The following is a 12,735-nucleotide window of genomic DNA, read 5'->3' as shown; positions in this document are numbered from 1 at the left end:
CTTTTATCAGGCCCCCGGGCAGATTCTCGGGGACCGCATTCTTGGGCAGGGAGGTGTATTTTGATTGCCACCAGCTCATTAATTTCTTCTTGATCTTTTAGCACACACACACAGTGTTCACTACTGAACAATGAAGGGCATGCAATTAAAGATTACGTCCTGAAAGCAGTGCCAGAGTCAGGATGCACTTTGTGGGCCGAGTTTGTACGGCCCCCGAAGGATGGAATAACTATTCAAATGGCCCTTGGCAGAAAAAAGATTCCCCATCCCTTCTCTAAGCCTAAAGGTACTGTCACATTAAGCGACGCTGCAGCGATATAGACAACGATGCCGATCGCTGCAGCGTCGCTGTTTCGTCGTTGTGTGGTCGCTGGAGAGCTGTCACACAGACAGCTCTCCAGCGACCAACCATGCCGAAGTCCCCGGGTAACCAGGGTAAACATCGGGTTACTAAGCGCAGGTCCGCGCTTAGTAACCCGATGTTTACCCTGGTTACCAGTGTAAATGTAAAAAAAAACAAACACTACATACTTACATTCCGGTGTCTGTTGCGTCCCCCGGCGTCCGCTTCCCTGCACTGTGTAAGCGCCGGCCCTAAAGCAGAGCGGTGACGTCACCGCTGTGCTCTGCTTTACGGCCGGCCGGCGCTGACACATTCAGTGCAGGGAAGCCGCCGGCGGGGGACGTGACAGACATCAGAAGGTGAGTGTGTAGTGTTTTTTTTTTTTTTACTTTTACAATGGTAACCAGGGTAAATATCGGGTTACTAAGCGCGGCCCTGCGCTTAGTAACCCGATATTTACTCTGGTTACAAGTGAACACATCGCTGGATCGGTGTCACACACACCGATCCAGCGATGTCAGCGGGTGATCCAGCGACGAAATAAGGTGCTGGCCTTCTAGCTCCGACCAACGATGTCACAGCGGGATCCAGATCGCTGCTGCCTGTCAAACTCAACAATATCGCTAGCCAGGACGCTGCAACGTCACGGATCGCTAGCGATATCGTTGTTAAGTTGTTCAGTGTGAAGGTACCCTTAGTTCCAGGTGGGGAGGCTTAGGACCAAGTTTTATTAGCACCTGCCAGAGTGTGTAGGGGGAATTTAAAGTGATATAGGTAGCGGCCGCACCATATTCCATACCCTTGAATACTTTTATTTGATGAAAATGGAACTGGGAATTGTCTACTAAGACGTTAGGATTTAAAACAGTATATGATTGTCCTTAATACACACTGACACGTGCAATTTTTAGAATTATTTCCCTTTTTAATTTTAATAACAAAAGTTATGTTTTACAGTCTTTAGTTAGGGATTTATTTGCCATTGGCAATCTGTGATTTATTTTAGTAATACCCTACGCTGACTTAGTTGGACAGCAATTGTTGGTTAGTTCCAGGTGGGCACACAGACCCAGGGCATTGGAGTAGCAAGCAGAAAGGCCCGTGGGCAGCGAGGACTTGGCACACACACAGCAATCTCGGGTGCAGCAGGAAGAATGGAGAGGATACCAGTAGGGATGAATGCAAACATAAAAAGCACAGATGGTGGAGCACATCCAACATACTACTACAGAAACATGGAGCACAGCAGAGGGCAGCAAACTTGGGGGAAGGAAACGGAGCCTGGGATACCCGAGAGAGGTGTGTTAACAATTTACAGAGTGAGACACGGCGGTGCTATCTGTGCCTACAGAATTTACAAAGAGGGAGGCAACAGTATCTGCCTACATTATTTACAAATAGAGAAACAGTGAGGCGGCACCATCCATGCCTACATTATTTACAGCACGAGACAGGAGTTGGTACTATTTGTGTCTACATCATTTACAGAGCGACAGGGTGTAACGCTGATTGGTGGGGAGCCACTGCTCCACGGGCCAGGCTAACCCTGGAGGGGCGTGACTAAGTGGCTAACTGGTGTTTACTAGCTCCTCTGATGGTGAGGATAGGCTTAGGCGCAGGGTAGCCACCAGGTGCCATTCCAATGCAAGGCCCGTCCTGCAGCAGTTGACCCACCGGTCAGAACTGGTATACGAGGGGCAGAAGGGGTGAGATAGAAGTGTAGTCATACGGTCCGGGGTTGGGGTAGGCAGCACTGTTTCAGGGTACGTAGCCGAAGTCAGGAACAGAGAGGTCAGACAGGACGGGTCCGTAACAGGAGGGATAAATTATAAAGCACCTTGACTGGGAACTAGATGCTAACCGCAAACTGCAACCAAAGCTCCCGCAAAGGTGTGGAGGGCGGCGTTTCCTGTGCCTGATATAGCACTGACTGGTTGGTGGTTGGCTGGGGAATCCAAACACTGCAGGACACAGCAGAGTTAAATTCCTAAGCATACTACCCCGGCCCTTAAACCCTACATGGGAATGGACCACACTTCATAGCAAGATTTTATCATAACAGCCCTCATGTGATTCACAATATTGGGATCAAGAAGTGTTTTCGAACACAATTTTAATATAAAAAACACGACAGTTTATTTATTTAAACAACATAAATAACCAAACAATAAAATCACTGGTGCCTCAAACCAAGCAAAAACCGGAGGTTAAACAGGCAAAGTGGAACTCAGATGGAAGAAAAGATTTTTTTCCCACCACTAAATTTCTTTAGAATTGTCAAGGTATATGGCTGTAATTCTAAGGAATGACATGTTGTAATATTATTCATTCAACAGTGATATTGTGATACTCATGCCGGACACATTATCCGCATAAACAATGGGGAGGAGGGGAAAGAGAAACCGGAAATCATACCTGTAGTTTCAAAGCAAATGCTGAGGGCACAATTTGCCCGTATCACCAAACACCCCTAATCAAGTACCATTGTGTGATTCCTCCAACATCCCACAAAAGGTAAGCTGCACACAATCAAATCCTCCATATATTACCTTTGCGTGAGTTCCACAAAGAATCCGCTGCCAAGTGACAAGCGGTACGGGCAAATTGTGCCCTCAGCATTTGCTTTGAAACTACGGGTATGATTTCCGGTTTCTCTTTCCCCTCCTCCCCATTGTTTATGCGGATAATGTGTCCGGCATGAGTATCACAATATCACTGTTGCCTTTTTAACCTCCGGTTTTTGCTTGGTTTGAGGCACCAGTGATTTTATTGTTTGGTTATTTATGTTGTTTAAATAAATAAACTGTCGGTTTTTTTTATATTAAAATTGTGTTCGGAAACACTTCTTGATCCCAATATTGTGAATCACATGAGGGCTGTAATGATAAAAAAAGAGTTAAATTCCTGCAGGATTTGTCCGCACCTCCCTGTAGCCATGCGGAAGCAGCATACAGATGCAGCAGTGCTGGGGAGTTCTGCAAGAGGCAACTCGGCTAGTCTGCCTGAGACGAGGAGAAGCAGTGCAGTGACCACGGTGAGTAAGGCGTCACTGAGAAGGCATGTACGTTACCGCCATGACACAGGGAGGCGGCACTATTGGTGCCTACATTATTTACAGAGAGAGAGGTAGACAACACTATCTGTGCCTTCATGGTATACAAAAATAGATATGTAGGCAGTATTTCTACCTGTAAAAAGTAGAATTACTGTTCACCAAGCAAGATGACCGCTGTGTTACCCTAAAGCCTAAACACAGAGATGATGGTCATCTTGCTGGACTGTTATAGGTGCGTATTATCAGGAGTAACAATACCAGGGCTCTACATAGAGCTCCTTATACATACTCGCCTTAGTGACTTACACAAGGGAATGGGTCAGCACGACAGTAATTGATGCCAGCAGTAGGGGCACAACCCGCACGACTTATATAAACCTCTCACTATCTTGATCTGGCGCTCGCAGTCCTGTTAATGACCATGTTGTGCACTGCATGGAAGCTGCTGACATTACAACAGTAGAGGTCTTTGTGTTCCCCGGTGCCACGGTCAGGTTGGCTGCGTCCTACATGGCAGCGCGACATGATTTTTTTTTTTTCATCTTAGAGTTGTCAAATGAATAATTTTATCCACATAGGAAATCATAAAAACTGAAGCGCTAACCATTATAACTGGCAGCTGAGTTTGCCCCGCGCCCTGGCGGCCTGCCACCGGCCATACAGCGATCACAGGCGCGGCTCCTGCACCGTTCCCAAAGAATTTCTTCATCCGAAACGGACATTATTCCAAGTCCTTACAGTTACTGTGACTGAATCCACAAAGGCCTGGGTGTGCCATGTACACGAGACGTCTTCACCAGCTGGACAACTTTTCTTGTGGAGGCCAATGATTGTTACTGTTTGGCAACCAAGAGTGTGAGGCCAGGAGGAGAGGTCCAGTTCAGGCATTAGCAATGTTCTTCCACTCACAAGACTCCGACAAGTAAATAAACGTCTATTTTTTTTTTTTTCCTGAAAAGTGTCCATGTTCTACAATCAGGTGTCAAGATGTGGATAGGATTCCACTCTGAGATGAGCGACGGCTGCCTCGCTGTTATTCTGCTGCCGTGACAAATTTACTTAGTCAGATCTGAGGCTCTGGTATCGAGGGCCACCTTCCCTTACAACACCGGCCTTTATTATGGGGTCAGGACTTCATCTATGTGATGCACATCAGGAAGGTCCATTCTTTCCATCAGTTTCTAATTTTAACTATTCCTAGTGTATTTTCGGGATATTTATCCATTTGGGGTAGTCTCCATATACCTCCATTTTATGGTTGGTTCAGGTCTCACCTCAGGAACCCCCCACAGATCCTGATAATGAAGAAGCCATAACACTGATTCAGCGCTCTGTCTGTTTAGCATCTGCTGGTTTGAATTTATAGGGGGACCCTACATAATTTTATTTTCTGGGGTCCCCCGTAAATTCACCAGGAGAGGCTAAACAAAAAGCTGTGATTTGTTATTAATAGCCTGGGAATCTTATGGGGTATTGACCCTTGTCCCAGCTTATTAACATCAGCCCCAGCTGTGGGCTTTCCCTCTGCTGGTTATCAAAATTGCGCTGGAGCTCACGTCGGGTCTTTTATTTAATTATTCATATTACATGGGATGTACACTGCTGCTGCTGAGTACAACTCCCATCATTGTCTCCTGGTCTCTCTGAGATCAGTGTGACCAGGAGACAATGATGACAGCTTCCTTCAGCAGCTGCCGGCACCAGGAAACAGCGCAAACTGTACTGCTTCTTTCCTGGCGCCAGTACTTGGCACACGGATATGACACACGGACAGCAAAAGGATTGCACACGGACACTGACGACAGATCTCACCAGTACTGTTTTTTCCTGTACAGGAATTGACAGGAGAAGGCCTTACTGCAGGGAGTAGGCTGTCGTACATCATGACGTCGGCACTGACGCTCCATTGACAGAGCAGCCCGGAAGAGGAAAATTTGCTCTGTTATGGAGCAGGAGAATCGCTGGCAGGAGCGGCCAGTGACCAATCTATTACGGCGCTGGATAGAACTAGTTAACAACTACCCGCCCGTTAGTTTTTTGGCTCATAGTAAAAAAATAATGTAATCCTGGACAAGCCCTTTGAAGGGATCTGCAGCTGTTCCCATACACTGTTCCGGGTGACGGGGACACTGTGCTGCAGTGAAAACAGTGATGGTGACACATTGCTGAATAATCACTTTATTTTTATAATTGTGGGGGTCCCAGAAGTTGGACTGCTGCCGATCATCTAATGATAGTATAGCCAGCAGTATGCTATCAGCTTATGAATGTTCTATCCTTAAAATGACTAATCCATGGGGGTAGAGATAAAGTAGCAGACAGGCGGCTGAACGGAGGATAACCTGCTGTGTCAGCGTAAAGCATGAAGGAGGGGGTCATGGCTGGTTGCTTGGGGTCCCACTGCCACTAGCACACAATACTATAAGGCCACCCATGTAATTGTATCACAGAGTCGCATCATAACCATCTGATATTGTATTTCCATTATTTTTTAACAGCTGCTAAAGGTGAAAAAGTTGCAAATCGCTGCCCATTATGCCATGAAAACTTCACACCAGGAGAAGAGGTAACTGAAATGAAGAAGTTTAAAGGAGTTTTTCAGATTAGAAAAAGCATGACTGCTCTCGTCCGGACACTGTCCCGCTCTCGTCCGCACGCTGTCCCGCTCTCGTCCGCACGCTGTCCCGCTCTCGTCCGCACGCTGTCCCGCTCTCTTCCAGACGCTGTCCCGCTCTCGTCCGCACGCTGTCCCGCTCTCGTCCGCACGCTGTCCCGCTCTCGTCCGCACGCTGTCCCGCTCTCGTCCGCACGCTGTCCCGCTCTCGTCCGCACGCTGTCCCGCTCTCGTCCGCACGCTGTCCCGCTCTCGTCCGCACGCTGTCCCGCTCTCGTCCGCACGCTGTCCCGCTCTCGTCCGCACGCTGTCCCGCTCTCGTCCGCACGCTGTCCCGCTCTCGTCCGCACGCTGTCCCGCTCTCGTCCGCACGCTGTCCCGCTCTCGTCCGCACGCTGTCCCGCTCTCGTCCGCACGCTGTCCCGCTCTCGTCCGCACGCTGTCCCGCTCTCGTCCGCACGCTGTCCCGCTCTCGTCCGCACGCTGTCCCGCTCTCTTCCGCACGCTGTCCCGCTCTCTTCCGCACGCTGTCCCGCTCTCGTCCGCACGCTGTCCCGCTCTCGTCCGCACGCTGTCCCGCTCTCGTCCGCACGCTGTCCCGCTCTCGTCCGCACGCTGTTCCGCTCTCGTTCGCACGCATGCTCGCCTCTCGTCCGCACGCTTACTCGGCTCTTGTCCGCACACTTGCTTGGCTCTCGTCCATGTCGGTGTCTGGTATTTCCAATATTCAGGTGGATGAAGTACCAGACATAGGTCATATACAAGAGGACTGCAGCCATGTTTTTTATAATCTCGTACACCTCTTTGATATGACATTTGATGTTCGGTAAAATAGTCAGAACCTCATAGACACTGATAAGGTTGGCAAGTAGTGATGAGCGAATGTGCTCAGATAACGTGGTGTTCGAGTATTTTGGGCATGCTTGTTTATTATGTTTGAGTTCCTGCGGCTGCATGATTTGTGGCTGTTAGACCGCCTTAACACATGTGGGGACTCCCTAACAAACAGGCTATCCTGGCATGCATTGAAGCTGTCTAACAGCCGCAAATCATGTAGTCGCAGGGACGCCAACATAATACATGAGCACGCCCAAAACACTCGAATAACGTGTTATCTGAGCACGTTTGCTCATCATTATTGGCGAGTCGTCATCCTATGCAGAAGGTAAAGCCGCAGGATACGCTGACAGATGGTGGATTTCACATTTGCAGCTCCAGACAATTTATATTTTTTGGAGTGTGTATGAGACGTCCTAAAATCTCTCCAGTGCTGTAAAAGACAGCTGATTGCGTAGTAATCTCTGGGAAAGCTGCTGACGACGGCGTACCCAACTCCCGTGACCCTGGTGGATCTAGTGCTGACTACACACATGGTTGGAGCTGACTCCCTAAAGCAATAATTATACCATCTGGATGTTACAGGACCGCCGATGCCTGTGACTGACTGCAGCGGTCGGGTGTTATTAGATGTTTCTGTGCTGACGCGCACTTACAGTCACCTGACTGCTGCAGGTTTCGGAGGTCCTGTGACATACTGATGGCACAGTCTTCACTCCCAGACCAGACACAGACCGACCACAGGAGCAGCCTGCAGAGTGATGATGAGAGGCTGATTCTGTGGACTTCCTCATCTCTGGGAGTGAAAACTGTGGAGTCCAGATGTTACAGGACCTCCATCCAATGACATTGGACCGCTGCAGCCAGTCACAGGTTTCAAGAGTGCGTGACATCTGTACGACATAGTCTTCACTCCCAGAGCAGACACTTTTTATGACAACCTATGACTAAGAAATAATATATTTTTATTGCCCACTTATATGCCTGATCAAGCTTCTGAGTAAACTTTCCTAGAAGTCTGAACAATAAATCATCTTTCTAAGGACTCGTACACATGATAGTATTTTAGGTCCAGTGTTAATCTATGGGGCTGTACAAATGTCTGATGTTTTCCATGACTGAGACTATCCGAGGAAAAAAATTGCGTCCATATTCAATCATGCAAGTCAATGAGTCCATGGAAAATATCAGCCTGCTCTCGGATGACATCTGAGTTCAGTCTGATTTTCACGGACTGAAACAATGAAGAGGATGGAGACTTTTTTTTTCCATCTTCTCATTGATAGAATCAGAGCACACTGTGATCACACTCGAGATCGGTGAGTGTGGCCGATATTAGTCTGTGTATGGGGGCTGAGGAACTGCCTCAGTCGGAGCGAACGCCTCCCCCAAGAGCAATATTTGGGTGGGATTGCTGGCGTTCCTTTAATCCTAGCTTCTTAGTAGCCATTCTGCGGTCGTTATCGTTTTTCTTTCTAAGGCTTAATGGATGTACGTCACCCTGCACAGAGTGCCAGTTGGCATGACTGTAATGGATGGCGGTGGGTGCGATTTATCCTGCGGACCCCGTACAGAGATGAATATTCCCATTTTATTTCTTCGTCAGCTTTATACGCTCCTGTAAGCGATCTCCCCAGAGCACCTGTAATAAAGGACACAGAGTTATAATCTCAGATAAAGGCATGTTGTGCTCACTCGCTGCTGAAATTCCAGCATGGCCTTCACGTCTTGTGCTTTTCTTTAATTGGAAAAGAAAATCAGAAGGAAGGGGGGGTTTCTTTGTTATATGATAGTTCGCCTGATTCCAGAAAAGATTAGGTCCAGGGGCCTTGGCAGAGTGGGATAGGGGGACGTTTTCAGCCTTTTATTTTACACCTAATTCTAAAAGCCAGGGTTGGTAGACGAGGTCAGTGTGTAGCCAGCCCTGCAGTGAGTGGATGCTGGATAGGGGGGGGGATTAAAATGATTCCAGCAACTAAATCCTGTTCAACTGTGACACCCAGGACCCCCGCACTCACCCTGCCGCCACGCGAGACCTCACATTGGAGGACTGCACCAGCGCCAGTTCCCTCATATCTGATATCACAAGTATGAATGATACCACTGACATGCCACCACGTTCTTTTTTCCAGTGAGCCAGGTCATACATTCATCGAGAGGACGATGGGGGTGTATTGTCCGCAGGTCTGCCCGATTCAAAAGAATTACATACCTTAAGGCCCCTTTCACACATCAGTTTTTTGCCATCAGTCACAATCCGTTGGCGCGACGGAACCGTCGCAGAATGTGAAAAACTGATGCGACGGATTCGTTTTTTTATGGATCCAACTAGGGGGGCTGGCTAATTGGATCCGAAAAAATCGGAGCATGCTCTGTTAAAAAAAAACGGAATCCATTGATGCATCCGGCGCCCATAGGCCCATATGTCAATGAAACCTTCATTGACATAGACAAGGTTCCTTCTAGTGATTGTTCTCCGCAGGAAGATCCAAATCTCTGCTCACAGCTTTTATTTTTGTATTAAGAAAAAATGGTAAAGAGTCATTACAAAATCTTGTATCTTGGTTTCACAGGCTTGGAAATCTCACCTTATGGGGAAAGATGGATGCAAAATGAACCCTCGCAGGATACTGGCTCTCCAGAGAACACAAGCAGCAGCACAAGGTTAGAGGCCGGTCTGTAAGCAGATCCCTAGAAATACAGCATTAGGTGAAAGGCACTGACCTCTGCTCCCTGCGGACCGCTACTGCCAAAAATGCTCCACAGAAGACAGGATTATTGTTATTGTTTATTCTTATAATAATACAGGCAATAAATCTGATCAGTACAGGATAAGTAATGTAATGACTGTGTGGGCAGAATAGTGAGTGCAGCTCTGGGGTATAATACAGGATGTAACTCAGGATCAGTACAGGATCAGTAATGTAATGTATGTACACAGTGACTGCACCAGCAGAATAGTGAGTGCAGCTCTAGAGTATAATACAGGATGTAACTCAGGATCAGTAATGTAATGTATGTACACAGTGACTGTACCAGCAGAATAGTGAGTGCAGCTCTGGAGTATAATACAGGATGTAACTCAGGATCAGTACAGGATCAGTAATGTAATGCATTTACACAGTGACTGCTCCAGCAGAATAGTGAGTGCAGCTCTGGAGCATAATACAGGATGTAACTCCGGCTCAGTACAGGATCAGTAATGTAATGTATTTACACAGTGACTGCACCAGCGGAATAGTGAGTGCAGCTCTGGAGCATAATTCAGGATGTAACTCAGGATCAGTAATGTATGTACACAGTGACTGCACCAGCAGAATAGTGAGTGCAGCTCTGGGGTATAATACAGGATGTAACTCAGGATCAGTACAGGATCAGTAATGTAATGTATGTACACAGTGACTGCACCAGCAGAATAGTGAGTGCAGCTCTGGAGTATAATACAGGATGTAACTCAGGATCAGTAATGTATGTACACAGTGACTGCACCAGCAGAATAGTGAGTGCAGCTCTGGGGTATAATACAGGATGTAACTCAGGATCAGTACAGGATCAGTAATGTAATGTATGTACACAGTGACTGCACCAGCAGAATAGTGAGTGCAGCTCTGGGGTATAATACAGGATGTAACTCAGGATCAGTACAGGATCAGTAATGTAATGTATGTACACAGTGACTGCACCAGCAGAATAGTGAGTGCAGCTCTGGAGTATAATACAGGATGTAACTCAGGATCAGTAATGTATGTACACAGTGACTGCACCAGCAGAATAGTGAGTGCAGCTCTGGGGTATAATACAGGATGTAACTCAGGATCAGTACAGGATCAGTAATGTAATGTATGTACACAGTGACTGCACCAGCAGAATAGTGAGTGCAGCTCTGGAGTATAATACAGGATGTAACTCAGGATCAGTAATGTATGTACACAGTGACTGCACCAGCAGAATAGTGAGTGCAGCTCTGGAGTATAATACAGGATGTAACTCAGGATCAGTACAGGATCAGTAATGTAATGTATGTACACAGTGACTGCACCAGCAGAATAGTGAGTGCAGCTCTGGAGTATAATACAGGATGTAACTCAGGATCAGTACAGGATCAGTAATGTAATGTATGTACACAGTGACTGCACCAGCAGAATAGTGAGTGCAGCTCTGGGGTATAATACAGGATGTAACTCAGGATCAGTAATGTAATGTATGTACACAGTGACTGCACCAGCAGAATAGTGAGTGCAGCTCTGGGGTATAATACAGGATGTAACTCATGAATAGTAACAGGTGATATAATCTTTTCACAAAGTTGATTCCCTTCTTATCTGACTATGTGGCAAATAGATAATTAAGGGTTGCCTGTCTCTGTAAGGCGCGGCAATAGAGTGTGCATACTATGGTCTGTGTATATAATCACAGGGTCCGGGGAGGTGACGCCCTGGGGTTAGACGACTGTGCGCTCTTCCTTTTGTTTGTAGACATATATAATCAGGTAGCGGCAGCTTTGGAAAGACTTGTTTCAGTACAGATATTATTGTGGTATTTTTCCGCTCTGCTCCTTGAGACATAATGAAAGTAGAGTGATGCAGCGGTGTGTGTGCGCCCATACATTGTGCCCCACTGTCACCACACAGGAAGCCGTACCGGCACGTCCTCAGATGTGTGTAATAAGGATTGTAGAACAATTACAACCTAATTAATCCTAAAGTACCTTTAATTCTGCATTCTGTATTACAGAAAGACTAATAATCCGGCATTTCTCTCCAGCGCAGATTATAGGACTTTCTGCATAATTTGCTGTACATAAAGCAGGTATTCTCATTTATTCCACTATTTTTTTTTTTTATTTTTTTTTTTTACCCAGCTACAAATAAAGTTGGAGGGGCAACAGGAGCAAAAGCGGGGATGACAGGAGCCAAGCAGCGTCCCCCTATAGCCGGCAGTCGGATCCCAGCCCCAAGAGCAGGTCTGAATAAAACTGCAAGCAAACCGCAGCGGTGACCGAAAACTCGTGACGCGGAGCCACGGAGAACCCGAAAAAGAGCTTTTTAATTGCATTGTTTGGTACCTGAAACCAAAGCCCTCAATGTTTGTATCTCTGTCTCCCAATACTACTCCTATTATTTGACCCACAGTCGTGTTTTATAAGGAGTGCGACCTCTAATCACAGCTGTACACGTAGCGCTCCACTACAAAGTCACAAATCTGTAACAATACGCACAAAGCGTATAGGTAGTTGGGGGCCCCGAGATCCTACATTGGGGCCCACAAGACTCATTGTACAACAGATCCTACCACCAGAGCATGTACCGTAGCATGGCAGAGCCCTGCTGCAGGACAGGTAAGATGGCTTATGGTGTCAGCTGCCAGAGGGTGGAGAAGACCAACCAGTGAAGAATTATCAAATATACCTACATAGTACAAGAGCTAGTATTCACAGTGTATAGCAATGTAGCCATCCTCCTAATGATCGAGCGCTAGTGGTGACACCTGCTCAGTCACTCCCCCCCCCCCCCCCCCCATAAAAAAAAATCACAATAAAATCAACCCTTTCTTTACTGCATAGCAGCCAATAGAGATGGCTTTCTGATCAGCTTGTCAGGGAAGCAGCAGAGCATGTTAGTAGAGTCTGAGTAGACTCTTTCTGCAGGACAGTTAATATAAACTCTTCCTATCAGCTCCCAGAGGGGGAAGGAGACTGATTCTGTTCATAGTCCACCCTCAGCAGCACAGATGAAAGTATAAATGATGAAAAAGGTGCTTTTTATGCTAGAAAAACTGTTATTCACCTAAACACAAGTCCTGACAGCCTGTTAAGTTATTTTATGAACTTCAGGGCTTATGATTGCCTCTGAAAGCTTTGGTTTCTGAAAGAATAACTAAACTTTT

General features: G+C 46.9%; 1 protein-coding gene across 5 annotated transcripts in view; it reads left to right on the top strand.

Annotated features, from left to right (window-relative positions):
• Positions 1–12,362, top strand: part of CEP104 (centrosomal protein 104) — a 70,923-nt gene extending 58,561 nt beyond the window's left edge. For all 5 annotated transcript variants that reach the window (XM_077250309.1, XM_077250310.1, XM_077250308.1 and 2 more), the window contains exons 20-22: positions 5,897–5,964; positions 9,423–9,513; positions 11,711–12,362. In XM_077250309.1, coding sequence (XP_077106424.1) covers positions 5,897–5,964; positions 9,423–9,513; positions 11,711–11,847 — 296 coding nt within the window. In that variant the 3' untranslated portion in view covers positions 11,848–12,362. The remainder of the gene's footprint in view (positions 1–5,896; positions 5,965–9,422; positions 9,514–11,710) is intronic.
• The last annotated feature ends 373 nt before the right edge of the window (positions 12,363–12,735 follow it).

This window comes from Ranitomeya variabilis, chromosome 4, assembly GCF_051348905.1.
Source record: "Ranitomeya variabilis isolate aRanVar5 chromosome 4, aRanVar5.hap1, whole genome shotgun sequence".
Lineage (NCBI taxonomy): Eukaryota > Metazoa > Chordata > Amphibia > Anura > Dendrobatidae > Ranitomeya > Ranitomeya variabilis.
Note: the sequence above shows the minus strand (reverse complement) of the source record. Positions and strands in the feature narration are given on the sequence as shown.